The sequence below is a fragment of the Triturus cristatus genome, chromosome 9 (genome assembly GCF_964204655.1).
Source record: "Triturus cristatus chromosome 9, aTriCri1.1, whole genome shotgun sequence".
NCBI classification, from domain to species: Eukaryota; Metazoa; Chordata; class Amphibia; order Caudata; family Salamandridae; genus Triturus; species Triturus cristatus.
Window position 1 is genome coordinate 1,054,462,218 of NC_140592.1, and position 27,683 is coordinate 1,054,489,900.

At 47.1% G+C, this 27,683-nt stretch overlaps 1 protein-coding gene across 2 annotated transcripts in view; it reads right to left on the reverse strand.

Moving 5' to 3' along the window:
- INO80 (INO80 complex ATPase subunit) overlaps positions 1 to 27,683 on the reverse strand; it is a 670,892-nt gene that overhangs the window by 247,277 nt on the left and 395,932 nt on the right. For both annotated transcript variants that reach the window (XM_085626921.1, XM_085626922.1), the window contains exon 25: positions 3,371 to 3,511. In XM_085626921.1, coding sequence (XP_085483047.1) covers positions 3,371 to 3,511 — 141 coding nt within the window. The remainder of the gene's footprint in view (positions 1 to 3,370; positions 3,512 to 27,683) is intronic.

The following is a 27,683-nucleotide window of genomic DNA, read 5'->3' on the forward strand; positions in this document are numbered from 1 at the left end:
TGGAATTGCTCATGACCCACCCTGAACTGTATGCAGCACCTATGGGCCTGCAGGATGGAGATATTAAAATAAGCATCCTTCAGGTCCAACTGCACCATCCAGAATCCAGGGCAAAAAGAACCTGGGCCAAAGTGAGTATTTTGAATTTGTTTTCACACAGGACAGTATTGAGATGCCAAAGGTATTGAACAGGACAAATTATTCCGCTCCTTTTTCGGCACCAGGAAGTAACAAGAATTTTTTAAAAAACAACAAACAAACAAAAACAGTCCCTACTCCCAATTCCAGAACGCTCTGTTCTGCTCCTTTGGCCTGCACTTCCTGGCGTAAGATGGGCAGATTGTCCTCTGACAACCATCCACCATAGGTAGCAGGTGGGGTGGGTCCAGAAGAAATTTCCTGGCATAATATGATGTTTTGCCACCCCCGCAAGAAGTGGCTGATGCTGCCGCACAGCAGGTTGCAGTGTGCCGCCAAAGGTGCACTAAAGAGAGTTTGTTGTTGATGCCGGAGGGGTGGATGATTGTAAGAACTCATCCTCTGATGGCCAGGCTGCAGTCTGCCAGACCCACAGCCTCGACCTTGAAATGACTAGAAAACCTGTTCTGTGAATGGTGGGAGCTACACCATCTATATCCCCTAAAAGGGCAAAATTGCTGTGGAACTTGCTGGACTAGAGTTGAAAACGTGTCGTGGCTTGGCTTTCTTTAAAAACGTTCTAGGTCAGTCTGCCTTTTTGCCAAGCATGCAGGATCCATCTAAATGAATGTCCATTAAAGATGCCTGGATGTCCCTTAGACAACCCGTGAACTTCATCCCTGTGTGGTGTGAAAGCACCATGCTAGTTCCCATTGCCTGCCTACACAATCTGTGGTGTCTAGGCCCAAATGGGTGATGCATTTGGCCGCATGACAACCATCTGAATGGTTTGGGATGAGGAAGCTTATAAGTCTTTTGGAACTGCAGGTTATCTCTCATCCACTGTGTCCCAAAGAGCATGGGTATAACATTCAAGGAGGACTCCGATCAGAGCCAGGCATTAACTGACCTCACATTTGCCAAAGTTATACACTCATGTTGACTCCCTGTCAGGGAGACGGGATGTGAAAGCATTAGGGTTCATTTCATTGGTGAACGCCTGCACCATCAAACATTCTGGGGGGTCAGATGTTAGGTCGCCTTGGGCAGGTCCGTGGCAACAGGCGGCTTGTCGGTTATCTGGGGCGTCAGAGCGTGGTTTAGTCCAGGGGCCCAACTGTGTGTCAGTTAGAAATTCAGTCAAGGGCGAAAGAGGTTCAGTTGGGGCCTGGCCAGGCACCAGGACCTCTGTAAGTATGTTTGTTTTAACCTCCATAGTGAGTAGACGGAGATTAAGGGCCTGTTACTCCCCTCCCGGTAACAGTTACAGAAGAAGTGCTTTCTCTTCTGTTGCTGCGTGGGGCCGTGTGGAGGGAACCTGTCCAGTGAGGTGTCCAGCCCACTGGCCACGCGTAACCCCATGTACCAGTTGTCTTTGTCATAAGGTGGGGCAAATTCATCCTTATCCCCACCATTGTCATCTGCACGTGGTTGGCTCTGATCAGAGTACTAGCCAAAAAAGCTTGTGTGATATAGGTCTGCAGCTGCTCGGTAGTGGAATCATGTCGGAGTCCAATAGGTTCAATATAGACTATGCCATTTCAAGATCTGGACGTGGCAGAGGCTGAGCAGAAGCCGGCTCGGAGTCAGACAGCAGAGTCGGTCGCGGCTCCTCCTCCAGCGCCCGTGGCAGCGTCAACATATTGGCTGATGAGGGCTGCGAGGTAGAGCCATTGCCGGTGCGGAAACAGAAAGGGGATCTAGGGGCCCAGACGGCACCAAAGGCAAATCCGCCGGCAGTAACCTGACTGGGAGTCCTGCCAACCCTAGGGGCCTGAAGGCATACCACAGAGGGCTGAATATGTGCCAAAAAGCACAGCATGCCCTTTCTAAAGCGTTTCTTGCGGCACCGTTGCCAATGGGCCTGGAAATGGGACGGAATCTGATCCTTAGTGTAATGGGGGCAAGACAGAGAGGTTTCTTCTTTAACTCACCTGATAACTTCAACCTCGAGAAAGTTCTACCTAGGAAACGACTTTGGGAGCGGAGTGGGCACACTGGAAACATTTCTGAAGAAAAATCTCCACACAACTGAAGAAAACGAGGAGCAAATCCATGTCTTAAAGCGGAGAAAGAAAGGAACTGATGTCAGTGCATTGTTTGCATTGATATGCCGCTATGTTCATCAATTCTAACGAGGACAAGGCATTGACAAGGAGTCGCACGGCACCACCTGCTGGCATGCAGGAGCATTGCTTCTAATTTTACAGAACCAGTCTGGTGCCTGGGGATATTCCCCAAAGTGAAGAATCTGCGATTCAAAATATCCATCAGAAAAACGGGTGTCAAATAAAATATTTATTTATACATTTTGAATTATAAAAATATATAGATTATTAAATATTTAATAAATATGTACTGTTTTATATATTTTTAACACTAAATTATAGTTTTTTATATTTTAAACTATTTTAAATAATTTAGTATTTCCTAAGGAGTTTTATTTCAAGGCCCTACCCTGCGCATACGGGTTTGCGGTCCGTCTGCGCATGAAAAAACCTACAGGGCCATGTACAATTCCTAAATAGCGAGTCACTATTTATTTGCGACTCGTTATTTAGGAATTGCGAATCGCAATTATGAAAGGGGCGTTCCCTTCCTAATTGCATCCGCAAATCAATGTACAAATGTTTTGTGACCGCAATTGCGGTCGCAAAACACTCGAAAATTACCACTCTTTTCAAGAGGGTGGTAATGCAGTCGCATTTTGGAAGGGGTCCCCAGGGGATCCCTTCCACTTTGTGACTGACTCAAAAAATATTTTTTAAGGGCAGGCAGTGGTGCATTTAAAAAAAAAAAACTGCTTTATTTTAAAGCAGTCCCAGACATGTTGGTCTGCTGAGCCCAGCAGGCCACCATACCAGAGAGGGCCTGTCATTCCCAAGGGGCTCGCAAATTGTGAGGGGTTCATTAATATTAATGAGCCTCGCAATATCCGACCCCATTGGGAATCGCAAACAGTGGTCAAAACACTGTTGTACATGCAAAATAGTGCCTCGCAAACTGCGAGTCACAAAAGATTTGCAATTTGCGAGGCTCTATTTTGCGCATTGTACATCTGGCCCCATGTTACTACAAAACTGTAGTTTATGAATGCCGAAAAAAATCATACCATATATGGTTGGTTAGTTCCCAGTGCTTACAATACACACAAGCACACTTTTGTAGCATTTATTCCAAAGCCAACAATTATTACTTGTACTTCAAACTACTTACTCCCAGTAACTCTTACCAGTGTTGTGCCACGACACACAAATGATGGCAGCTCAGTGACTTGGGAGTAGTGCACTCTGGGGTACGCAGACTTTCGTCGATGTATTGCATGGTCCAGGCGGCCAGAAATTGCTTTACAAAAGCTACTAAACACCAGATCCTTAGGAGCAAATGAAAGATAAGAAAACGTTAAAAAGGAGTTTCATTCTAAAACAAATCCAATAACAATGGCTCTTGTCTGACAGTGATTGGTGGAAAGCCTGTTATCATAGGCACCCTTTAGGAAAGGTGCAAGCCTTCTGCACCACCTGCATTGGGATCTTTTATAAAATCACATATATTGAAACATCCCCCATCACAATGCTTGGAACGAACAGTATATTTTTATTCTACTTAAATTCATGTTTCTTTTTAATAAGCGGCATAAACAAGCATACAAATCTTACACCTACTCATACAGCATAACAGCCATCAAAGATTCAAGAGCTGTCAGTTGATTTGACTAAATATACATCAATTCATCACATGTAAATTTTCTAGAATTATTTAGCATTCATCTAAGCGTAGTCATCCTTAATTCAGCTAACGATTTTAGAAACTCAAGAAGTGTTGAAAAGATGCAATGATGTTATTAAAGAGGCAATCGATTTTTGCATGACTGAATATAATCCGGTCATTTTTTTTACTTTTTACAGAACCTTTGAAATGATCATATTGCTTGATACTAGAGTGTTCCTTCTGGTATTCATGATATCTCTCCAATAAACACGTAATGGGCTTATTGACCAATGGTCTCACAGCAATTATAACCTCGTTTTATCTTCTGTTCTCCTTTCCTTGAACCAGCCACATACTCATCTGACAGGTAACCTAGCACACTATCCACTGTGCATTGCTCACATGAGAATCACTTGCAATAAGATCACAAGACCAGTGGCCACCTGTAATCCCATTACAGGCGGGCAGTGACATCAAGGGTACCCTGCTGCATCAAACCCCAGTTCCCCTAACAGTAGGCTCTCCTAGAACAGCACTTAGACACCTAAAGTGCAAACAGGAGAATGTAGCTGAACATTGAGAACTGAGTAGGGGGCAGCCCTACTATGAGAAATGTAATCAGGGTTCCAGCACAGCATGCCTTGGCAGTGTCATTGCCAATGAGGCCACAGGCACTGAAGAGATGAACATGCTGCTGCTGAATTTGTTTGTACCAAAGGTGCAGGGCAGGAATCATGCAGCTGTCAACACATTGTACTATGACAAAAATGTAAGACCTTATTTAAATCCTAAGTTCAAAAGAGGGTGTTACTAGAAGAAAGTGCACAAATCTACATAGGAGCTATCATTTTAACAACCAAAGCTGGGAAGGGTTAACTACTATGACCGTTAAGTCTAGTGCAGTGTAATGTATTAGAATCAAACGTTCAGGCATTTTGATACCAAAGGGCTTTGATTTCAATGGTACCCGAAACATGTGTTGATGCCTTCACTCCACACAAACTAGAAACACCAGCATTACCCGGCCTAAACAGTTGTGATGGCAAAACGTTACAATCTGAGGGTCTGCTTCACAAAGGTAAACGTACACTTTTGTTTAAGTTTACTATTGTTTGCTATTCACAAGGGGATTTACAAGTAGTATCTTTATGAGTGGGGAGCCTCCGTACATAAAAAGACCTATCTTTCCGCACGCTTAAAAATACTACTTGTAAATCCCTTTGTCTAAGTTTACTTTTGTGAATCAGGCCCTTTGTCTTAAAACATGGCACAGGAGGCTAGGTAATGACAGATGTACCAGGACACTGGTGTAAAGTACCCACAGCTCTACGTAACTAGTATTATTAAAAGTCGCCTCATAGTTTCGAACCTCTTTAAGGCACTCAGCATGTGCCACGGAATCTCTCAGTGACTTACAATATCCTCATTACATATGATTGCAGGTACTTTATCCCATATTTCTTAGTACTTTACTCCATATATCTTAGAACTGTCTCTTCCACAGATTGCAAGGCATTTTCTTGCAAAATACAGCTTTCTGAGAATCGATCCTTTAATGGAATGGTTATTTACAGCCCCCTTGGTCCAAGAGCCGCCTTTGTATAAGCTCGAGTTTTCTTACAATCCTGCCTTCATCTCCCTTATTTTACCTTACTAGGAGATTTTAATTTCCATCTCGAGGTTCTAACAGATAGAGATACAGAACTTTTAGTGGACACAATGTCCAATTTGGGCCTGGCCCAAGTCGTGTGTGCTCCTACGCATCTGTCAGGCCATACTTTAGATAGTATTTTCACTGACAATCCACTATTTACTGTTACTGAAACGTTACCTAAGACTTGGTCTTATCCTAAGGCAGTCATCCTTTGGCGAAGGATACCTAGCAAATCATCTCCTACCAACACTTCACACCAAACCCTAGTAATACGTGCTCGGCGTGAAATGTAAGCAGGTCAGTTTAACCAGATTTTAACTAGTGCCTAGCCGGACAGTGTGGAGGATCTAGACATAGCAACATCGAACAACTCCAACTGGTTAGGTTCGGCGGTAGAGCACCTTGATCCTGTAAAATCACGTTAATCACAGTAGCATATCTTCAGCCATGTGGCTTACTGACAACCACAATGTATCAGTAATTTTAAAACCATGATCAAGGTAGAAAAGTCGACGCATTTTATAAAAACAAATTGAATCTTCCAAAAACTCAGCTAAAAAATATTTTCAGACAGTTAATAAACAACTTAACAATTTTAACAACAAGAATACCTCTGGGAGCAATGAATCCTTTTGTAATACACTTGATAATTATTTCCAAGTTAAAGTAGAAGAGGTCCATAATGAATTTTCCTCAAACAAGCAAGTCAATTAAGGTGAAATGGAGGACTTCAGTCCTTCTCTGAGGACGTGAACCTTTAATGAATTCGCTTCTCATACAGCAGAGCAGATAAAACCATTACTGAAATCAGTAAACTTGGGCTCACCGTTTGATCCTTGTCCACAAGCAATTGCAGAGCTACACATCTCACTAATACTTTTAATGAGATGTTCAGATCAGGGTATTTTCCTAAACAGTGGAAAAATATTCTCTGTGCTACTGTTAATAAAATAATCAACTCTCAACCCTCAGGAACCTAGCATCTACCGTTCTATCTCCCGTCTTTCAATGACTGGCAAAATTGTGGAGAAGACTTTAAACCAGGAACTTGCTTCCTTTTTAAATAAAAAACACCTTCTTGATTCCACCCATTTTGGATTCAGAAACGGTCATAGTAACGATTGTTGTCTCAAAGGTCATCTTTGAGCCCTATGCTTTTTAATATATATATTACACACCATTGGCTAGTCTAATTAGAATGTTTGTCTTTTCCATGCGTCGTATGCTGATGACACACAAATGGCCATCTCGATTTCCAGTGATGTTCAAAATACAGCCACGAAGTTCCATAATTATATGCTGGAAGTAGGCAAATGAATGAAGGGGAATTGTCTTAAGTTAAACCCTGGAAAGACTGAGATCTTCCTATATGACATTTCCTTCTGGTCCCCCTTTTGGTGGCCACAGGAGCTGGGAAATATTCCCAACCCCTAAGAAGGTAAGAAATATAGGTGCGATTTGATGACCAGCTCATTTTCGGAGATCAAATAACGTAGTCATCTCTTCCTCATTCCATACCTTAAAGGTAATAAGAAAAATTATTTTGTGCATTCCATTTGAACTTCAGAAGACTGTAGTGACGACCCTCGTGTTTCCCAAAATCAATTTCTGTAATGCCCTTTACATAAATATGCAGCAGCGACTGCTGAACAAACTTCAAACCCTGCAGAATGGAGAAGCCCGCATGCTTTTAGGGATACCCCAGTTCCAATCAGTATCTCAAGCCCTGAATAAATTACACTGGCTACCAATTAGGAAGCGCATTGTCTTCAAGGCCTTATGTATCACCCCATAAGGCCCTTCATGATACTGGCCCTAACTATCTCAAGCGTAGTATCAAATGGTACATTCCCACTAGGACCCTTCATTCCATCTCTGCCAAAAATATGAGGTGTCCTATATTTGAGCGCTCCTCCTGGGGCGGCAGAGCTTTTATTGGCTGCACCGCTAAATTAGGGAACAGTCTACCTCTAAACATGAAATCCATGACCAATCTCTTTCATTTTAAGAAAGCTTAAAAAACTTGCCTGTTTGTTAATTAGTTGGGGCTTTTCCACCTTATGACCCTCTCAAACAGTTCAAGCGCCAAGACGCCCCCGGGCATTCACACGCTTTATGAGATCATATCGTACTACATAAATCAACAGAGACCTGTTTTAACATCACCTACTCCTCAAACATAAATATGGAAATAGTGAGGAGAACACTTTAAAAAGTCATGCCAACTAAAAACCCATAAAGAATGTTTCTTTCAAGGTGGACTTCAAAACTGAGAACCTGTTTTCAACAGTGTTACTATCAACCCTTTCCTTGCATGAAAAGACATAAGCTTCACCTCCCAAACTACTACACTACTACCCATAAACGCTTGAGAATGTGCTACATCCACCAGACAGCTGTCCTTTGTCCCTGTCAAACACACAAACACCACTCACACCACTTTCTTACTCATCGCAGTGACAACACGGACAGGTTACAAAAATGTTTTTACTCATGAGTGGTGGTTGAGTTAAACCAAGCCTGTTTCCAGTTTAAGGAGTCACCTGGCCAGAGAAATACCTACTTGTAAAATGACTCACAGGACGGGGATTCTTCTTTGCTTGTGCAGTTGTCTACTAGTCTCTAAAAAAGCTTGCAAGTACGTTTGTCAAGAAGCTACTGGACATGGCACAATAGGCTCAGTACATACTTACAATTTCGAAGTGTACTCCTTTGTGAGATCTGTACATCTGGCCTGTCGACCACTCCAACTCAAATGTGCCAGAAGTGATTGACAGAATGGACAGTCCCAGTGTTAGACCTGCCAGTCCTTTGGCTGTTCCCTCCTCATTTTTTTCCCCTTTACCCTCCAATTTCTTTCTGTCTACCAGTCACTTTTTGGTGTTGATGTAGAGGCCCTGGGTGCCCATCCTCACTAATTGAGGGTGAGGCACAAGGTGCTTCTCCAAAATAGAGGGTGGATGAGGTCTCCTCTACAAAATGGTGGCCTAAACTGTCACCTCAGAACCTGGGCCATAGGCTGTCATGAGGGGTTCCAGAACCTTCTGGGTCACTCTGGCTAGTCAGGGCCCAGGCTATATATAGAGGTGAGGGTTGGCGGCCATTTTGAGTAGAAAGTGTGAGGTGAGGTAGTCAGGAGCCAGGCACCTGAGTGGGGAGGTGGGTGCGCTAGAGGGGGGAATTGACCGTACTTAGGGCCTGCTTTTCCCCCCCGGTTGACACTGCCCACTTCCTTGTGACCTGACCCTGCCTCTAGCCTCTGTCCTTGGGAAATAAGCCAACTTTATGGGCTATTTGCCTATTCAGGACTTCAAAAGGGAATAGGGATAGGAAGTTCCATCATTGGCCCAAAGTCTCTATAACCCTGTTGCTGTCGGAGCCCTGGAGTATCCCAGACCTGGTAATTGACAGCTGTTCTGGACTAGGTAGAAACGTGACCAGCGCCACAGATCCAGGAAAACTGGCTTTTCGGGTTGATTGCCCCTGAGCTGTAGATCACCCCCTTAACTTGAGCCACCCCTGCTGGAGATTCCATAAGGAGACCCTTACCGCTGTGGCCTGGGGTCCGCTGGACCAACCCTCCTATCATCAGGGGCTTGTAAGAAGGACTGGGGACCCATCGCTGCCTTTGTGGTTTGAAACGCAGTCCTCTGTGAGGATAGCGCGCCGCCAAGGTTTCCTGTGGGCCGCGCTAGGCCTGAGGTTGTGGTACTCAGATCACGTGACGGGGGGGGGGGGGGCAGGCTGTGAGACGCCGCCCCCGCCGCTGCCCGAGTTGCTGACTGGGCTGTGCTCTCGCAGGTCGCGTTGCTTAGGCAACTGCGGGCGCGAACCCAGGACGAGTGAGGAGCGGACCTCGGCACTTCAACCCTCCCTCCTGCCGAACCGTCACGGGAGAAAGGCCCTCGGCCCGGACATCGCCGGGAGGCCAAGGAGCTCACGCAAGGGCCTATGTCTGGCCGAAGAGTAAGGTAACCCCAGGGGAGGGCGGGAGATCTGAGTGAGGCCCATAGCCGCCCCTCCGCTGGGGAAGGGACAGGGGAAACACCCGTCATCGAGTCTGCGGGGCAGGTACTGAAGAGAAAAGGGTCTGGTGGGAGTTAGGGGCAAGCCAACCAACCTTGTTTCGGTCCGAGTGGAGTATGAAGCCCCAGCCAGGCTCTGAAGTAAGACACATTCAGTCCGCAAATGTAGTGTCAACGCCCTGTGCAGCCTAAGATTTATTGACTTTGTTTACAGCCGTGTCAACGCCCTGTGCAGCCTAATATTTATTGACTTTATTTACAGCAGTGTCAATGCCCTGTGCAGCATTATATTTATTGACTTTATTGACAGCAATGTCAATGCCCTGTGCAGCATAATATTTATTGACTTTATTTAAAGCAATGTCAATGCCCTGTGCAGCATAATATTTATTGACCTTATTTACAGCAATGACAACGCTATATGCAGAATAATGTTGGTTGACTTAATTTGAAGCGTCAAAGCCATTGTTATGTGCAGCGCTTAATCTGTGAACTCCATACAAAGTGCTAGGTGATTGCTGTGGGTAACGCTATGATTACTGACTTCACTTACGGCGTTAGTGAATCTGATATACTGTCAGTCTAAAAACAATGGAATGTTATGACCCTAATGAGTTATAAGCAAACATTGATTGATTCAATCTGAAAGACAAAAGAAACAAGAAATAAGGAAAGATAAAGCTTTTCCACCTTTTCTAACTTCTTGGTGTAGCGTCATTCTTGGTGGTGGTGCGCTGAAGCGTGAAATGAATGTGATGCAAGCACAACATGTTATCGGGTATAGGCCTTCCCACTCGAGCCACGCTACCCCCGGATGTTAGTTCCAACACCCAGTTTCTTACAAATTGGCAACTACCCTATAACTAATTTTATCACAGTCTCAACCTAATCTTCTCTGAGATACAAGCCTAACCGTATTGCACTACCTCTGTCTATCCTGGTTTTGTCACACACTCATCGGTTTCTCAATCAGGGATGGGTTTGTCTCTGAGAAGGCGCTCTGTGCCAGAGATTCAGCTCAGAAGATTAACTGTAGACATCCACCACTAAGCGCTTCCTGTCTTCTAGGCTGCCAGTGTGATTGCTCCCTATTGGAAATGAATGCCCTGTCAGATAAGAACATGATCGTCTCCTTCAACCAAGTGGCACCCTGTACTAAACTCAACAGCAAACTGACAGAATCATTTAAAAATAGTTCTGTGATGAGCTGAGGCTCCAGAAATGCTGTTGAAGGATACAGAAATGCATCCAAGGAAATAAAATCTTGATGCATAGTGTGTGGCTACTACATTAGCAAGGGGTTGTACACATTTCTTGGCCTAACAAAGAGGACACTATCACCTTTGCATTTACAAAGCTGTAAACTAGGCCAAATATCCTTTGAGGTTTTACCCAGGTGATTCCATCCCAACATATACGTGACAACATCACACACGTTCCACTGTGCGTGGTTGTCACATATACACACATACATGCATACACACTCTGAATATTATTGCCATTAACTACCAGTGATCACAAAAAACAAGAGCGACCCATATGTCCTTCCAAACTGGGTATTGCTAATTTAGGAAAAAAACAACGTTCACAAGGAACTCATTTGCATCATTGATATATTTTCAGGCAAGAATTTGTTTTATCTAGCGTGATTTAAACACAACTAGAAAAATGAGAAATAAAGCCTCAATAAATTGAGGCCTATTACTTCGTAGCACTAACCCACAGACCAATTATTTGAGCTGAACTGTAGAAATGTATATAGTGTAGATACACAATTGAAATATTATGTGTCTTGTTTTTGAAAAGCTTATGCAAAATAAATTACTCACTTTGGCTGGAGTGGGTACAGCTTAAATAATTGGTCTGTGGGTTACTGCTAAGAAAGTAATAGGCTTAATTGTATTTAGGCTTAGTTCAGATTTTTCTGGTTGTGTTTAAATCACGCAAGATAAAACAATTTCTTGCCTGAAAATATATCAAATGATGCAAATGAGTTCCTTGTGAACGTTGTTTTTTTGCCTAATTAACTGCCAGTGAGGCACCTTTTGCATTACTATATTTACATCTGTCGAAACTTGCAAAGCCAATGTCATTAAAGTAGGTCAACTCACCTTCATCATCAAATTCTTTAATGTTATTCACATAATAGAATGTCCGCGATCACCACCGTACAAACAGGTGGTAGTAATCTAACTGATTAAGAAGCTCAGAGCTGATCTAAGTACAGACACAATGTTATCCTCACCAACCAAGCCAAGATGCTCAGCACATTGGTTGATATATAACTCTTTCTACCTAGAATACAATTATGCACTGAGTGACTTTCAGTCAGGCTTCCACCTACTGAGGGATGGAGACTATGCTGATAAAGCACTAAAACACAATCAGGCTTGCACACTGATCTTTCTCATTTGCTCTGTATCATGTCTAGGCGACCTCTCAACAACATGCATCTTCTAGGCCGCTTGTCACCAGGTAAAACTGGCTTCATACCAATCCACCTCATCCAACATCATAGATATGGCTCCATAACTCTCAGCTTCATCTTCAACATTCTTTAATGAATATATGATAGTCCTGGCAAATGTCTTTGACAGCTTCCATGCTGGCTATCATACGTATGTCAAAGATTCAAATGATCATATTCAACAAACCCGAAGAAATCAGCAAGTGGTGGACTGAGTAAATCATAAGAAAAACTGAATGGAACAGAAATTATGTTTAACCACCACCTCCAATTAGGTCCAAGTCCTAGGGTCAAGTGACCCCACTTGCTTTCATCCTAAATGAAAAGTAGTTTCTAAAACTATAGGTGAGAACATCACAAAAATGTTCCTCTGTCGCTTAGCTTCCGCTTTTTAACTTTGTCTCTGTACTCATTCCTCAAATGGCAGTGCATATTCGAGCAGTTGCCATCTCCTGGATTATCTATTTCAACAGGTGTCTGGAAATTACCTTTCATTTTGGTGGCTAAACTTCAAAAAGCACAAACCCTGCTGCTGCCCCTCTCTCTTGTTTGAAAAAAAGACAGACCACAACTCACCTGTATTGATGATACTGCAATGGCTCCTGGCCAAGCAGATCTAATTCAAGGCATACAATATGCCTCATGCATAAGGCCTTGCATGGTTGAGCATGCTGCTATCATCTGGTCAACTGAAGGACTAAGGTTAGTCTGCCAACACATATATGGTGACATACACATTTTTATGCATGAACGTTTTGCACTGAAAACGCTTCCTTCCGAAGCTTGCTTCCTCAAGCCCTGTTCTTCAAATCAGAGTTTGTAAGTTAAGGCAAAACGTGAAAAGACACCAGTTCCACCCAGGTTATGATTTCAACGCATCTGAATGTCTACTGAAGTAGCCATCCCCTAACCTATTATTCGATCTCTGAGAATAAGATGATGCAAGTTGTCCAGCAAGAAGGAGGCTCTGTCACTTGTTAGCCTATAAAACAAACCAACAATAAAGAAATATAGTAACAAGTGGATCACTTTTCCTTTTTCCGGAGATTCTGAGTTGAAAAATCCCCCAGCAAGCTGGAAAGTGGGACAGCAAGATCTTTTAACAGTACCCTGGAAAACATCAGAACTACCTGTCTCTGCTCTGGTTGTGGGTATAAATACATTACTACTTGAGGAAATTGCCCAGAATTGTCCATGTTACTGCTCTCCAGATAACCATTTATGTTACTGTTCGGCAGATAACCGTGAGTGGTGTACTGAAATGCAGAGCTATGGTGAATCTGTTGCTTTTTGTCCAATCAGGGGTAACTGCCTGTCAAACATCCTTTTGCCATGATGTAACCATTGTTTACATGTCGCTATAACTGGCAATTCATTGACAGGACTAATGGCATCCATTAATCGAAGAACCAAATACACAAAGAATAACTAATTCTCACTAGGTATAATGAATCATTCATCTGTTCTAGATTCATTTTGAAAAAAATAAAGGTAATCGCTTTACCTGATATATGAGAGCATCTGAAGAAACTGGGGCCAACTTGCCGGTTTGGGTTCTGAAGACCATTCTGTCCTAAAAGTATCTAGTAAACTGTTCCCTGGTCGAAAAAGCTTGAATCTTGCTGCTGTTACAAAGAAACCCCACGTTCTTTTTCATTTTTTCAGGAGTCACCTGCCAGTAATCTTGAACTTAAACACAGGGAAATGCAATCCAGTGCCCAGTGTAGGTGCTTTGACCCCTAAAATATGTCGAAATTGGCTTAAACCTTAAATGCAACATATACCTTTCTTGTAAGGCCATAGTTTAAGGTACTGATGTACACCCATTGCATAGAAATTCAAATGTCACTTTTGGATTACATTACCTATTGTGCGATCCTCTACGTTGGCAGTGAAAACATGGTTTCAGGCCTAACCTGTGTAGCTTAAAAAGCAGGAGTGTGAACCTTGCTGCACGGACTTGTCGAAATCACCTTTTTGACATGTAGGACAACTAGATTATAATATTAAATAAGTCACCCCTAAGCGCTCCTTGATGCACACAAGACAGGGTGCATCATATGCAAGAGTGGAACATGTCTGACTTTCGAAATATATCCTCAATGACTAGACCCTAAGTGACACTGTGACTGGTCAGACTGTAGCTGGCACATAGGGAATGTCAAGTATATGGTATATACACATTAATAGATAACATTTGACCTGTACCAGCCACAGACTCCATTCAAAGACTTATGTTTATATTTAATAAAAATCTAATCTAATGGTGAAGTCGGATTTGTATTGAATATATGGAAAATTTAACTTTTAGAAAGTTGCAGGAAAGTGTGATAAAGTGCCATCTTTCTTGCATGGTATGCCCCCACTTTTTGCTGAATTGCTGAATGTACTTTGACTGAGTGTGCCCTGGACTCCTGCCAATCAGGTGCCCAGGGCCTATGTTCCTTCCCTAAAAACCTAAAACCCAAATTGGCAAACCTTGGCCACATTGTCAGCCCCTGGTAAATGGTACCCTAGGTACCCAGGGCCTTGTGACCAGGGAAGGCCTCTAAGGGCTGCAGCACTCATTGTGCCATCCTTAGAGGCCCTGTACCCTAACACACACACACACACTGCCCTTGCAGGCTGTTGTCTGGGAACAAGACAAAACAACGAGTCGACATGGAACCCACCATCTACACTGCCCTGGCATACATCAGCCACCCCTCTAGCTGGGTGCCCTATGCCAGTGGTGTGGGCACAGGAGCATGAGCCCTGTGCCCCTACAGTACCCAGGTCCATTCCTGGGCACTGTAAGTGCAGTGCTGCCATTTAAGAGTACATGGTGCTGAGAGCTCGTCAAACACGAACTCCACAGCACCATAATGGCAACACTGAAGACTGAGAAGTTTGGGATTAAATGTACCAAGCACCATAGAGGGCATCTTAGAGATGCCCCCTGAAACCGAACCTACAATCCACGTCTGGTCTGGGAGGCTGCCTAGGCTGCCACACAGCAAACATGTTGCTGGACCCCTGGGTAGGAGAGCCCCTGCTCTCCTGGGCCTGCAACAATGCACATCCTGGGCGAGGTGCTAAATCTCCTCCCCCAGGATGGGCAGGGGGAAGCTTCAAAAGGCATGCCACCTCTGTGAGCTTCACCAGGCCAGTGGCAGCCCCCACTCTGGCGGGAAGCCTGGCCGGAAACCCCAAATAAGGACAGGGGTTGTTCCAGCCTGCTAACCCCACCCCTCAGGTGGGGGAGTCGAGGTGAAGCACATCTCCGGGCGCTCGCCATCTTGAAGATGGGAGGCCCTACCCAATCAGGACTAGGCTACTGCCCCCCTCCCACAGGAGAGAGGTAGGATAGGGGGTGTACCCACCGCAGGACAGGGACCCATTGGTCCCTGCCCTTCACCTACCTGTAACACCCCTACATCTAGTATTTAGGGGCACCCTGAACCTTTCTTCCCCAGATTCCAGATCCCAAACTACAAAGAGGAGCAAGAAAAAAGAAGACCTGCCGTGCAGCTGCTAAGAAGAGGAAGACACCAACTGCTTTGGCCCCAGCCCTACCGGCCTGTCGACCCTCGAACCTGCTTCTGCTACAACCCGGCACCTCTTGTGACTAGCAACCTCACAAACCCCGGAGGACCTGGCTACCTTTTGGCTCTAAGCACCTGGGACTCCCATGAGCAGAGGCTCTGCTCAAACTCAGCAAATAATCCCTGGCATCAGCCCGGAGCCGCGAACCCTGCACACTCTGCACCCGCCAAGCCTGGCCTGTGCCGGAGTGAACCAAGACCACGAGGACAACCTCCTGGCGACTGTGACCCCCAAGTCCGGCACCCAAGGACTTCCCTCGACGCTCCTGACATGCCTGCCGCCTCAGAACCAGGTACCCCCCCCCCCCAACCGCGATCAACAGATGGTAAGATTTCCCGACACCAAAAGGCACCCCAGCACCCGGCGCCCTGCGGCCCCCTGTTCCCAACTCCTGGGTACCTACCTGTCCTCCAACTACTCAATTTACCTCTCGAAGTGGTGGTGGCACCTGAAGAATCTTTGTCCCCGAGCTTGCAGTCTTTTTCTAAACCAGAGCTTTCCCATTGAAATCAATTGAGCGGCCGAAGGCTCAAAAGCACCCTGCACCGAGCCGCCTGAGTGGCCCTAGCAGTGTAACCTTTGCACCGATCTACTTCCCCATTTGCCCTGAGCAAGTGACCAGGAGCCCAGCTCCCACAGCCGCGTGGCCTGCTAGTCAGCAGCCACCAACCAAGGCCCCCCTACCTCCCATAGGATAACATTGGGCCTAACTCACTCTGCACCCGGCTGTCCTTGTGCCACTGAGGGTGTAACAACTGTACCTACCTGACCCTGGGAGACCCCTGAGTCTGTGCCTAGAACCTTAATTCTGCCAGTCGAGTACTTACCTGAAAGCAGATAACTCAATTTTCTCCATAGGGTAACATTGACTGGTTTCTTCTGAAATTTCTTCCAAGTGTGGCGTTTTCAAAACTTAAAATATTCACCAAATATCAGCCGAGTAACGAAAACTAAAATACTCACCTGCTATTAGGTGAGCTCCTAGTGCTGGATCTTGGTACCCAGCAAATATTCACAACCGTACTTACCAGTAACCCAATTTTCTTCCATAGGAAATCATTGACTGTTTTTCTGTGAAATTTCTTTTAAGTGTCGATTTTTGCAAACTTCAAATATTCTTTAAAAATCGTACTAACTGTGAAAACGTAATTACTTACCTGTTTTAGATAGAGGTCCCAGTACTGAGTCTAGGTACCCAGTACTGGATTACAAAAGTAACGAACAAGTTACTTACCTTCGGTAACGATGTATCTGTAAGAAACATTAGTTAGTTAGATTCCTCACCTTAGAATATCCCCAGGCGTCAGACTGGATCCGGAAGATTTTTCGTCAGCAATACCCCTTGCGCGTCGCTAGGCGTCGTCTGCGGCTCCGCGTCCGTCGTCGGCGTCGTGCGCCGGAATGACGTAGTCGGAGTACTTAGACGCCGCCCTCGCGCGCTGACGTCAGTTCTTGTACATAGCCTTCCGCGCCAGGAACGCAGAGCCATGCAAGAGACCGACACTGGTGCCAAAAAATTCTAGAGCCCTGAAAGGGATAGCCTTAACCCTAGATGTCAGTTCGCAGAACGGGGAGGATGGGTGGGTCGGTGAGGAATCTAACTAACTAATGTTTCTTACAGATACATCATTACCGAAGGTAAGTAACTTGTTCATCTGAAAGAAACACGTTAGTTAGATTCCTCACCTTAGAACAGATACCCAAGCAATACCAACCCCGGTGGTGGGTCTGCGAACCAAGATCACACCAGAAAGTCCTGGAGGACAGAACGGCCAAAGAAGCCATCCCTCCGGACTTGGCTGTCTAGGCAATAGTGCCTGGCAAACGTGTGCAGCGAAGCCCACGTCGCCGCCTGACAGATGTCCTGCAAAGGGACTCCCCGTCCAAAAGCAGTAGTAGCCGCTGTGGCCCGAGTAGAATGGGCTCGCAGCCCAACAGGAGGGTCCTTTTTTGCCAAGGAATAACAGGTTTTTATACACAAAACGACCCACCGGGAGATGGACCATTTGTACAGAGCTTTCCCCTTCTTAGCACCCACGTAGCCAACGAAAAGCTGGTCGTCCACCCGGAACTGTTTCGTGCGGTCCAAATAAAAGGAGAGCGCACGTTTTGGGTCCAGACGGTGGAGCCGCTCTTCCTCTTTGGAAGGATGCGGAGGCGGAAAGAAGGTGGGCAAGGTGACAGATTGCCCAAGATGAAAGGGGGTCACCACTTTCGGTAGAAAGGAAGGACGAGGCCGAAGGACAACCTTGTCCGGATGAACAGATAGGAACGGAGGCTTGGACGATAGAGCCTGGAGCTCACTCACCCGTCTAGCCGAGGTGATGGCTACCAGGAAAGCAGTCTTAAGAGTTAGAAGACGAAGAGGACAATTGTGAAGATGTTCAAAGGGAGCGCACATCAGGAATGTTAAGACAAGATTCAAGTCCCACTGAGGCATTACGAAAGGGACAGGAGGGAACGTGTGAGTAATGCCTTTAAGAAAGCGTGACACTACAGGGGACTTGAAAAGAGAGGGCTGATCAGGAAGCCGTAAGAAGGTAGAGAGGGCAGCAAGATCACCTTTCAAGGTGCCCAGGGCAGAGCCCTGCCGGGCCAAAGAAAGAAGAAAGAGGAGAACCTCAGAAAGAGGGGCGGAAAGGGGATCCACAGCCTTTGCTGTGCACCATGCCACAAATTTGTTCCACCGGCAGGCGTATACCGTCTTTGTGGAGGGACGCCTGGCTGCCAGAATGATATCACAGACTTCAGGAGGCAAGTCAAATGGCATCAACTGCCGCCGCTCAATCTCCACGCATGGAGGTGGAGGCTGGACAGGTTCGGGTGGAGGACCGTCCCCTGCTGCTGCGACAGAAGATCCTCCCGAAGGGGCAGACGTATCGGAGGATCGGTCAACATACTGAGTAGCTCGGGATACCAGTACCTTCGTGCCCAATCCGGAGCCACCAAGATGACTTAGGCCCGGTCGCGCCTGATCTTCTTCAGCACTCTGGGCAGAAGTGGTATAGGCGGAAAGGCGTACAACAGACCGCAACTCCACTCGCGACGAAAAGCGTCGCCGAGCGAGTGCCGCCTTGGAAATTCCAACGCGCAGAACTGCTGACATTGCGCGTTCTCGTCGGTGGCGAATAGATCTAACCAAGGCTCTCCCCACTGCTGAAAGAGACCTTGCGCCACCTCGGAGTTGAGACGCCATTCGTGATCCATCATGCACCGGCGGCTGAGTTCGTCTGCTCTGGCGTTCAGAGAGTCCGCCAGATGTTGAACCACTAGGGTGATGCCCTGGTGTTCCAGCCATGTCCAGAGGCGCAGAGCCTCCTGACAAAGGGTCCACGACCCCACCCCGCCCTGTTTGTTGCAATACCACATGGCGGTGGTGTTGTCCGTGAACACCTGCACGACACTTCCCCGGACAGAGGGAAGGAAGGCTTTCAGTGCAAGTCGGATCGCTCTCAGCTCCAACAAGTTGATGTGGAGGCGAGACTCCGCCGGAGACCAGAGGCCTCTGATCTCCGCCTCTCCCATATGGCCACCCCATCCGAGGAGGGACGCATCAGTCACTACGACATGCTCCGGTAGGGGTAGGGAGAGGCTCTTGCCCGTCACCCAATCGCGGTCCGTGAGCCACCACTGCAACTGCTGTGCAGTGCCCTCCGAGATCAAGACATGGTCGGACAGGTTGCCGTGATGCTGGGCCCACTGAAACTTCAGGTCCCACTGCAGAACCCGCATGCGCCGCCTGGCGTGATGCACTAGTAGGATGCAGGAGGCCATCAGCCCCAGAAGCCGCAACACTAGCCTGACCGAAACCCAGGATAGAGGCCGAAAGATGGGAATCAGGGCCTGTATATCCCGGACCCGCTGCTCCGGTGGATGGACCCGGAACTGCGCCAAATCGAGAACCGCTCCGATGAAGAGGAGCTTCTGAGAGGGGCTCAGGTGTGATTTCGGCACGTTGATGGAAAACCCCAGCAAATGCAGGAGATCCGCCGTAGTCTGGAGGTGGGAGACGACTGCCTGGGGCGAGCCCGCCTTCAACAACCAGTCGTCGAGATAGGGGAAGACTGGAATCCCTGATCTGCGCAGATGAGCTGCGACCACCGCCATCACTTTTGTGAACACCCGAGGGGCACTGGTAAGGCCGAAGGGGAGCACGGTGAACTGAAAGTGCTCCTGACCCACCGTGAACCGCAGGTAACGCCCGTGGGCCGGCAGGACGGGGATGTGGAAATATGCGTCCTGCAAGTCCAACGCTACCATCCAGTCTCCAGGGTCGAGGGCAGCTAGAACCTGATCCAAAGTTAACATTTTGAATCGTTCCTTCCGGAGGAAGGCATTGACTTTCCGGAGGTCCAAGATAGGGCGTAGGCCCCCTTTGCCATTCTTGGGAACCAGAAAGTAGTGGGAATAACAACCACGACCTACTTCTGGGCTCGGAACGCGCTCGATGGCCCCCTTGGCCAAGAGGGCCGTAACTTCCTCGTGGAGAAGAGTCAAATGATCCCCCGAGATACGTTGGTGCTGCGGTGGCATGGCTGGAGGGGTCGTCTCGAAGGGAAGGGAGTAGCCCCTTCGGACGATTTGCAGCACCCACCTGTCCGACGTGATGGAACGCCAGTGGAGCAGTTGATGGCGAACTCTGCCGCCCACTGGCGTGGAATGGGCCTGAAAGCTCGGACTAGGAAGGCTTTGAGGCGGATGCTGCCGGGGTGGATGTGGACTGACCGCGTCGTCCTCCAGTACCGCCTCGGCGGAAACCACGTCCGCGACCGCGTGCAGGCTGGTTCTGCGGCCGGTGGACGTGAGGAGGTGCCCCTTCCTTGGCCACGAAAGGAGCGAAAAGCGGAAGTTTGTGGCCGCGGGCCGAGAGGCCCAAGGACGTGGCCGTAGCCCGGGAGTCCTTGAAGCGAGCCAGCGCACTGTCCGCTTTCTCACCAAAAAGGTGAGCGCCATCAAAAGGCATGTCCATGAGGGTGCTCTGGACATCCCCTGAAAAAGACGTGGACCGCAGCCAGGCGTGACGTCGAAGCGCCACCGTGGTAGAAATCGCCCTACCCAGCGAGTCCGTAGTGTTGAGTCCACATCGGATTGCATGGCGCGCTGCATCTCTCCCATCGGCCAGGGCCGAGGAAAGCCGCGCCCGGGCCTCCTCCGGGCACAGTGGCAGCACGTCCTCCACCGCATCCCACAGAGAGTGGGAATAACGGTCCAAGAGACAGGCGGTGTTCAAAGACCGCAGGCCCAAACTGAGCGAGGAGAACAGCTTCTTACCAAACTGTTCCAGTCTCTTGGAATCCCGGTCCGGAGGAGCGGACGGGAAGGAGGATTGGGAGGTAGAGGCCTGGATAACCAGACTCTCGGGGGCAGTTCATCTGCCCAGCCCTGTGCAAGTTGGCTCTGAAGGGCCATAGGGTCATCAGACCCCTCCCAGTCGCCCCCGTCATCCGATTCCTGGTAAACAGGAGGAATGATCGGAGCCGGTCGATAGACAATATGTGTCTCTAGCGGCGTCGGATGCGGCGTTGGGCGGCGCCGCATCGGCGTCGGGACCGGACAGGGGCTGAACCGGGGATTGACGTCGACCAGAGCCGGCGTCGGGGGTGGTATCGGTGTCGGCGCCGGCGAAGGAGGCGTAACGAGGTCGACCGGCGTCGACGGGGGGCCAGGCTCGGGCCCCTCGGGGACCGGCGGCGTCAGGGCCGGAGCCTCCAATGGCGCCGGGGCCGGAGCCGCCGGCACGCGAGGTCGCCCAGTCGAGTCCGCGGGGCCCGAAGGCGCGCCAGCGGGCGTCGATGGCGGGGCCAGGTTCCTCATGACCGAGAGGAAGGCACTGACCACCGCCGGCGTCGCGTCAGTCCCAGGGACCGTCGGACTTGCGCGGCGCATGCGGCTCCTGCGGAGCCGCGGGGGTGGAACCACTTGGACCCTCGGCCGAGTCGCGCGACCGGCGAGGGGAGTCCGAAGAGCGGTGTCGCCTCTTGGACTTCTTGGAGTGCCTCGACTTACCCGAAGACTTCGAGCCAGACGAGTGACGATGTCGAGTGCGGCTTCGCGACCGATCCTTGGACCTCTTCCTGGACCGGGATCGAGAGCGGCGCGGAGCCGAGTGGCGAAGCTCGAGAAGCTTGCGGGACCGCTCCCGCCTAGCTTTCGAGGTCAGGGCCATACAATCGGAGCACGACGCCGCGTCGTGGTCGAGGCCCAAGCAGTACAGGCACCGGCGGTGATGATCGGTCACCGACATCAGTCGGTGACAGTCGTCGCAGGCCTTGAACCCAGGCATCCTACCGGCACCAGAGTCGAGAAATGACCAAAAAGAGTCAAAAAAGTTAGTCAAAAATTGACTAAGGGGTAGCTCTCCCGGATCGGCGCTTACTGGCGCGGAAAAAAGAAGAACTGACGTCAGCACGCGAGGGCCGCGTCTAAGTACTCCGACGACGTCATTCCGGCGCACGACGCCGACGACGGACGCGGAGCCGCAGACGACGCCTAGCGACGCGCAAGGGGTATTGCTGACGAAAAATCTTCCGGATCCAGTCTGACGCCTGGGGATATTCTAAGGTGAGGAATCTAACTAACGTGTTTCTTTCAGATGAGAACATACTATACCTGCAACTTGAATTTTCTTCCATAGGGAATCATTGACTGTTTTCTATGAAATATTTTCTAAGTGTCAACTTTTAAAATAGCAAAATATTGTCTAAAAATCATAACAGTAACCAAGTCGAATTTTATCACTTGTTCCTAAGAACTGACCCAGGACTGAATCTAGGATCCAGTCCTGGAATTACAAAAGTAATCCTGAAAGTAATCTATTGCAAATAACTTAAAATTTCCATTGAACTCAATGCATTACCGTGTTTAAAATTGTGTTGCCTATTGCAACAACATGTAACCTTCTACAAAAGCCAATTGCATATTGCAAAAGTATTTATCTAAAGCATCTCATTCTGAGAAAGTATATTTTGATACCTATTGTTGGTTCTAAAATAAAACAAGCATACATTTTTTATATATAAACCATTGGCCTAGAGTTCAGTTATTGAGTGTGTGAGACCATTTGCTGGCTGAGTGAGTGCAACAAATGCTTTACACTGTCCTCTGATACTGCCTTACTGCTCGACCAAGCTACCACTTTAGAGAGTAAGGTTATATCGAACTTTAGCCTCTGCCGAACCTCTGGGGACTGTGGACTCTACACACTGTACCTATTTGGGAACAGTATATACAGAGCCACTTTCTCACAGAAAGTCATCATTTTTGCCCTTGATCAACCCCCCATTTTTTGGATTGATGCTGGTGACTACTGACTCTGAAAGCGCCCTGGGCTCTGCTAACCAGGCACAGGGCCAATGCTCTATCTTCTAAATGTATATGCTGATTGGATTAATTCCCTTCGGTAAGTACAGCCTACCTGCAAGTCCCAAATATTTGGTAGGGCATGTAGGTTTAGAGACCCCTATGGCCTTAATGCACTTATGTGTGTACTGCTATGATGTCTGATGTAATTTTAAGGCCAGGCCTGCCTTGCAGGCAGGTTTAAAAATAAAACGATGTCCAAATTCGACATTGGAATTAAAAACCCTTCCGAAGTCCAAAACTACCCTTTTATTACTTATCAGTCTCCCCTAAGGTCCGCCCTAGGTGCCCCAAGGGTAGGGTGCATAGTTCTAAAAAGAAGGGACAATATAAAAAATGTTTTATATGCCCTGGTAGGGAAAGAAGGAAAAATCTTTTTTCCATATAGTAGTGCTGCTAGCCCATAGGGGAGAACATGGGGAGAACATCATATTAAATGTAATATAGTCTAACTTTAGATGGGGGCTAGCTAGAAATATCGTCTAAAGTATCAAACTAATAGTTACATTACACCCAACAACTTGCCATGGTCAGATTTAATTTACCTATTACAGCAAAGTAGTTTGCCGACGATATGAAAGCATAAGCATGTAATAACCCCCTCACATCTCCGCACAACACAATGGCAATATGTGGGTTTTCTACTGCGAAGAAAGAGCCATCTGTGGAACCCCCCTCCCCCCTGTATTCTATAACAAGGGTAGTGAGGCCCGTCGGAAACTCACTAAACAAGAAACGCCGTAAGCCACACATGTAATGCCTTGGATGACTGTGTGCATGTACCGGGACACACAAGTTATAATACGAACATAACAGAATGCTCAGCAGTTTTTATTACACATGTTTGAATCTGTTGTACATTCTCTAACCATTAGCTCTAGCAAATACAAGCGGACAACATCCAGCACTACCTACTGGCAAGTTCATTGCAATAAGGCAGAAAGTGTATAGCGGATAATCACGAATTGTAATGTAAAACCGGAAACAATAATTGATCAGTAGTACTGCTTATCACCCTGTATATGAATGAAAATGGTATGAGTTTTATGTACAAGCTGATGTATATTAAACTTCAATGAAAAAGATGTTTACAAAAAAAATACAGAAATGTAGTTTTAGAACTTACTGAAGCTACCAAAAGCAGCTCTGTAGCAGCCTCTTCTGATTGGTCAGCCATTGATAGCCTGAGCCAAGCGGCTCCCTGAGTAGGTGTGAAGAGGCCTGGGGCTGGAACCATACAGCCATTTGTTTTGTTAGGAGGGAATCATCCTTCCTATAGAAGCCAGGGAGAGGAAGGGGGCTGGGTAGATAAGCTGAGCTTCAAATGTAGGAGCCTCTGCAGAAAGCAGATGTCACAGGACCGATGCTGCCCCTACTTTCTTGATCTCTAGCCAGATGGAAGTCACTCTTAACTAGATTAGGAGAGGGGCTGGAACAGGAGTGTAGTCCGTTGTTAACCACACCACATGGTTGGATTACACAGACACGCACTCCAAGAAGTGGTCATACTAGAGAGAGGTAGCTTAGTTCCTATTGGCGAGGATACCCCCCCTCCCTCAAGCCCAGAAATGAAGGATAAATAAGGCAGGTCTGCAGAGCTTACTAGCTTGGAAAAGAAGAATATAAGGACTGCCCTGCTGGACCCCTGAACTGCACCAAAGAGGGGACTGCACTCTGAAAGATTGCACCTGCTGCACTCTCAAGGCTCCACAAAGAAAGGATTGTGCCTGACACCAAAAGGAACGGAGTGAACTCCTTGATCAGCAATAGGTAAAAAGACGTCACCAACTAAACCAAAGAGTACACCCCAACTGGCCAGCTGTAACTGGACTTGTCTCAGACAGCGCAAATGCATTGTGGGAGATTGAGTCCTAGCCCCTAAGTGGCACCCCAGAATCTCTTCATCCTTGGCCAGTGTTAAAGGACACTCAACTGGCAGCCACATTGGAACCAACGTAAATGAACACAAAGCCACACCACCCAGCTAGCAGCTTCAACAGAACCAATGCAGGTCGACGTGAAGCCACACAAAGCCTCGTCTAGCAGCTTCATCGGAAATGATTCAGCTCAACGCAGGACCTCGCATTACAGCTCCACTGAATCGAAGGCAAACAACGCGAAGCCTCGCAAAGCAATGCTTGAAGATCGCGCACTAAATACACAAGATACAATACTCAACAAGCATTGGCATAGCCAATAGGTCTCGCCTTTGGGACCTTATAAGTGTTTAGCCATACAACACTTGATGTTGTTGCACCAAGGATATTGTGCTGGATAACTAAACACTTATGAGGTCCCAAAAGCGAGACCTATTGGCTATGCTGGTTTTTCTTTTATTTCCCTGATGGTACACACCATCTGGAAAAAGCATTTTGCTTTCTCCTGAATGCTGTACCACATCACCAAAAGGTATTCTCAAAGCCAATATGCTCCAAATGCACAAACTGATGGCTTTGCATAAGCTTGTTATCCCTGCTTTCCACTTTGTCACACTTTTAATATCTTTCTCCTTCTTTCTCCCTTTGCTACCTTTCTCTTTCCTGTTCTAAATCAAAGTTTGATGAAGAAAAGTAAGTTCTGGTCCACAAAAATGAGAGCCAGGTCACCGCTATATAAAAACATTCAATATAAAAAGAAGCATATACGATGGTTCGTGGGTGTGCATATTTGGTTTAGAGCTCTTTAGTCATTGGCATAAGTTGATTAAAGCCACTGATTGTCGTCTGGGAATGTGCAATTACCCCACATATAAACCAAGTGCAGAACAGTGAAAGAAGGCACATGATGGTCGAGCATCGAGCCTCAGGTCACTCATAGCCAGGATTTGAACTCAGAAACTTCTGTTCCTAAGTCTTGTGCTTCACCACTAGACGACAACTCCCCCCCTCATGGTATGGTGTTGGGTGCATATCATCCAGGACATTGTAGCTCTATGCCAGCTCAACCTCAGAAACACAAAAAGAACATGGGTGTCGGTGGTAGTCAAAGAGAACCCACATATCCAGGGTCTCCAGACTGCTTTTCAGTATAAACTCAAAAGGGCTTTTGTTTTTTCTATTTTATTGAATGCGGACTTCAAAGCTCCCCATCTAAAGGTACTTTGTCCATTCATGACGTCAGGCAGACAACAGTGAGCCCCATTGTGCGTGTCGTCTCTTTTATCGTCCCTTTATGTCACAAGGGAGGATGAGCCATTCCAGTCTAGCCCCAGGACAACTCCTGCATGAGGACCCTTTCACCCCTTCTCTTTTATTACCCAAATATTGTGGGACATATGACCTACCGATTGTACTGGGGCAAATATGGAGCAAGTATTGACTTTTTCTTCTGATTGTGTGATATGGAATGGAGCAAAGAGGTCAAGCCGAAGGTTATGTAAATATGTCAATAATATGCAGTGGGCAATAATGAAACAAACTAATTTTACTCTATACTTACTTGATATGTAAAAAGGACCGAAGTGAACTGATTTATCTTCAATATCAGCCCAGCTTTCATCAGTCCATCTAACTTCATTTCCTTATGACAATGGCTCAGAAAATAGAACTTTTTGTTTTTTCTATTTTTCGCCAGAGTTACATTTTATGTACCATAGCTTTGTATGTCCCAACTCGTGAAATGGTGGAAAGCACTGTTTTTGTCTGAATGAATGAAACAGTAAAATAAAAAGATCAAGCTTCTGTGTCAGGAGAAAAGTCCAACTATAAGGTTGATTGTTTCAAAACGCTGGAAAGGATTGGCTCTGAGATCCCATTTCACGGTTTAAGGGGGTCCGGGACAAAGGGGGCACTGATGGGACAAGGAGGTTGGAGGGCCTTGCGCCACAGGAGCCCTCTGCAGGAAGCAGATTCCACAGCACTGATCTTTGTGCCCGGCATGCTGGCCCCTCATAGGGTGCCTGTTCTGTCAATACCAGCAGTGAGGCCTGCTTGACAAGTCTGATAATTGACTGCAGCTCCCACATGCTTCCTACAGGGCGCCTCCAGGCGCTCTGCAGCTCCGCAGCAGAAGGCCAGCCGAGAGAGAGAGCTAGTCTGCAGGCCCCCAGTGTGGATGTTGCAGGGGGTGCCATGTGAGCGTAAATCCAACCGTTTAATGGCCTCTAAAGGATGAACCGAAAATTACTCGCTGGAACCGAGCCAACTCCCAAGAATTATAAGCCAAGGGAAGCACGTGTTGTACATTAAAACTGTAGGAGTTACAATAAAAGCATTCTTCAGAGCAGGTATATTCACGAACTTTGAGAAAAATAAAAGCACTTTTATTCGGAGCTCCCCGGAGGAAAAGCAATTTGTTGATTTAATCTTGTTGGACTTTCAACACTAAATGCTTCACACATGCCTATCTCCAAAGTTAAACCTGACTGCTCGTTTGCCAAGCTACCAAGGGTTAAAGAAGGATTAATTTACAGAGACTTGGCTGGACCTAATAGCGATTATGGTATTATTACTAGGTGAGGGTGAATACCCAACACCTAATAATTACCCACTTTCCTACAAAAGTTAACTTTACCCTGCATGAAGCTGCTGGAGGGTAATTTTCATTAGCCCTTAGGCAACTTTATACATGGTACATGGGTTGATTTAGATGTGAAAGGGGTGTGAAAACTGCTCCTAGATGAGAAAGAATGGTAGGGGAGTGGCAAGGTGTTTTGTTGCCCTGACAGCAAGTCCCAGCAGCCATTCCCATAATCAGGCTGACACCAAACCCAGTGGAAGGAAAGCTACCACCAGAACCGGTTTTG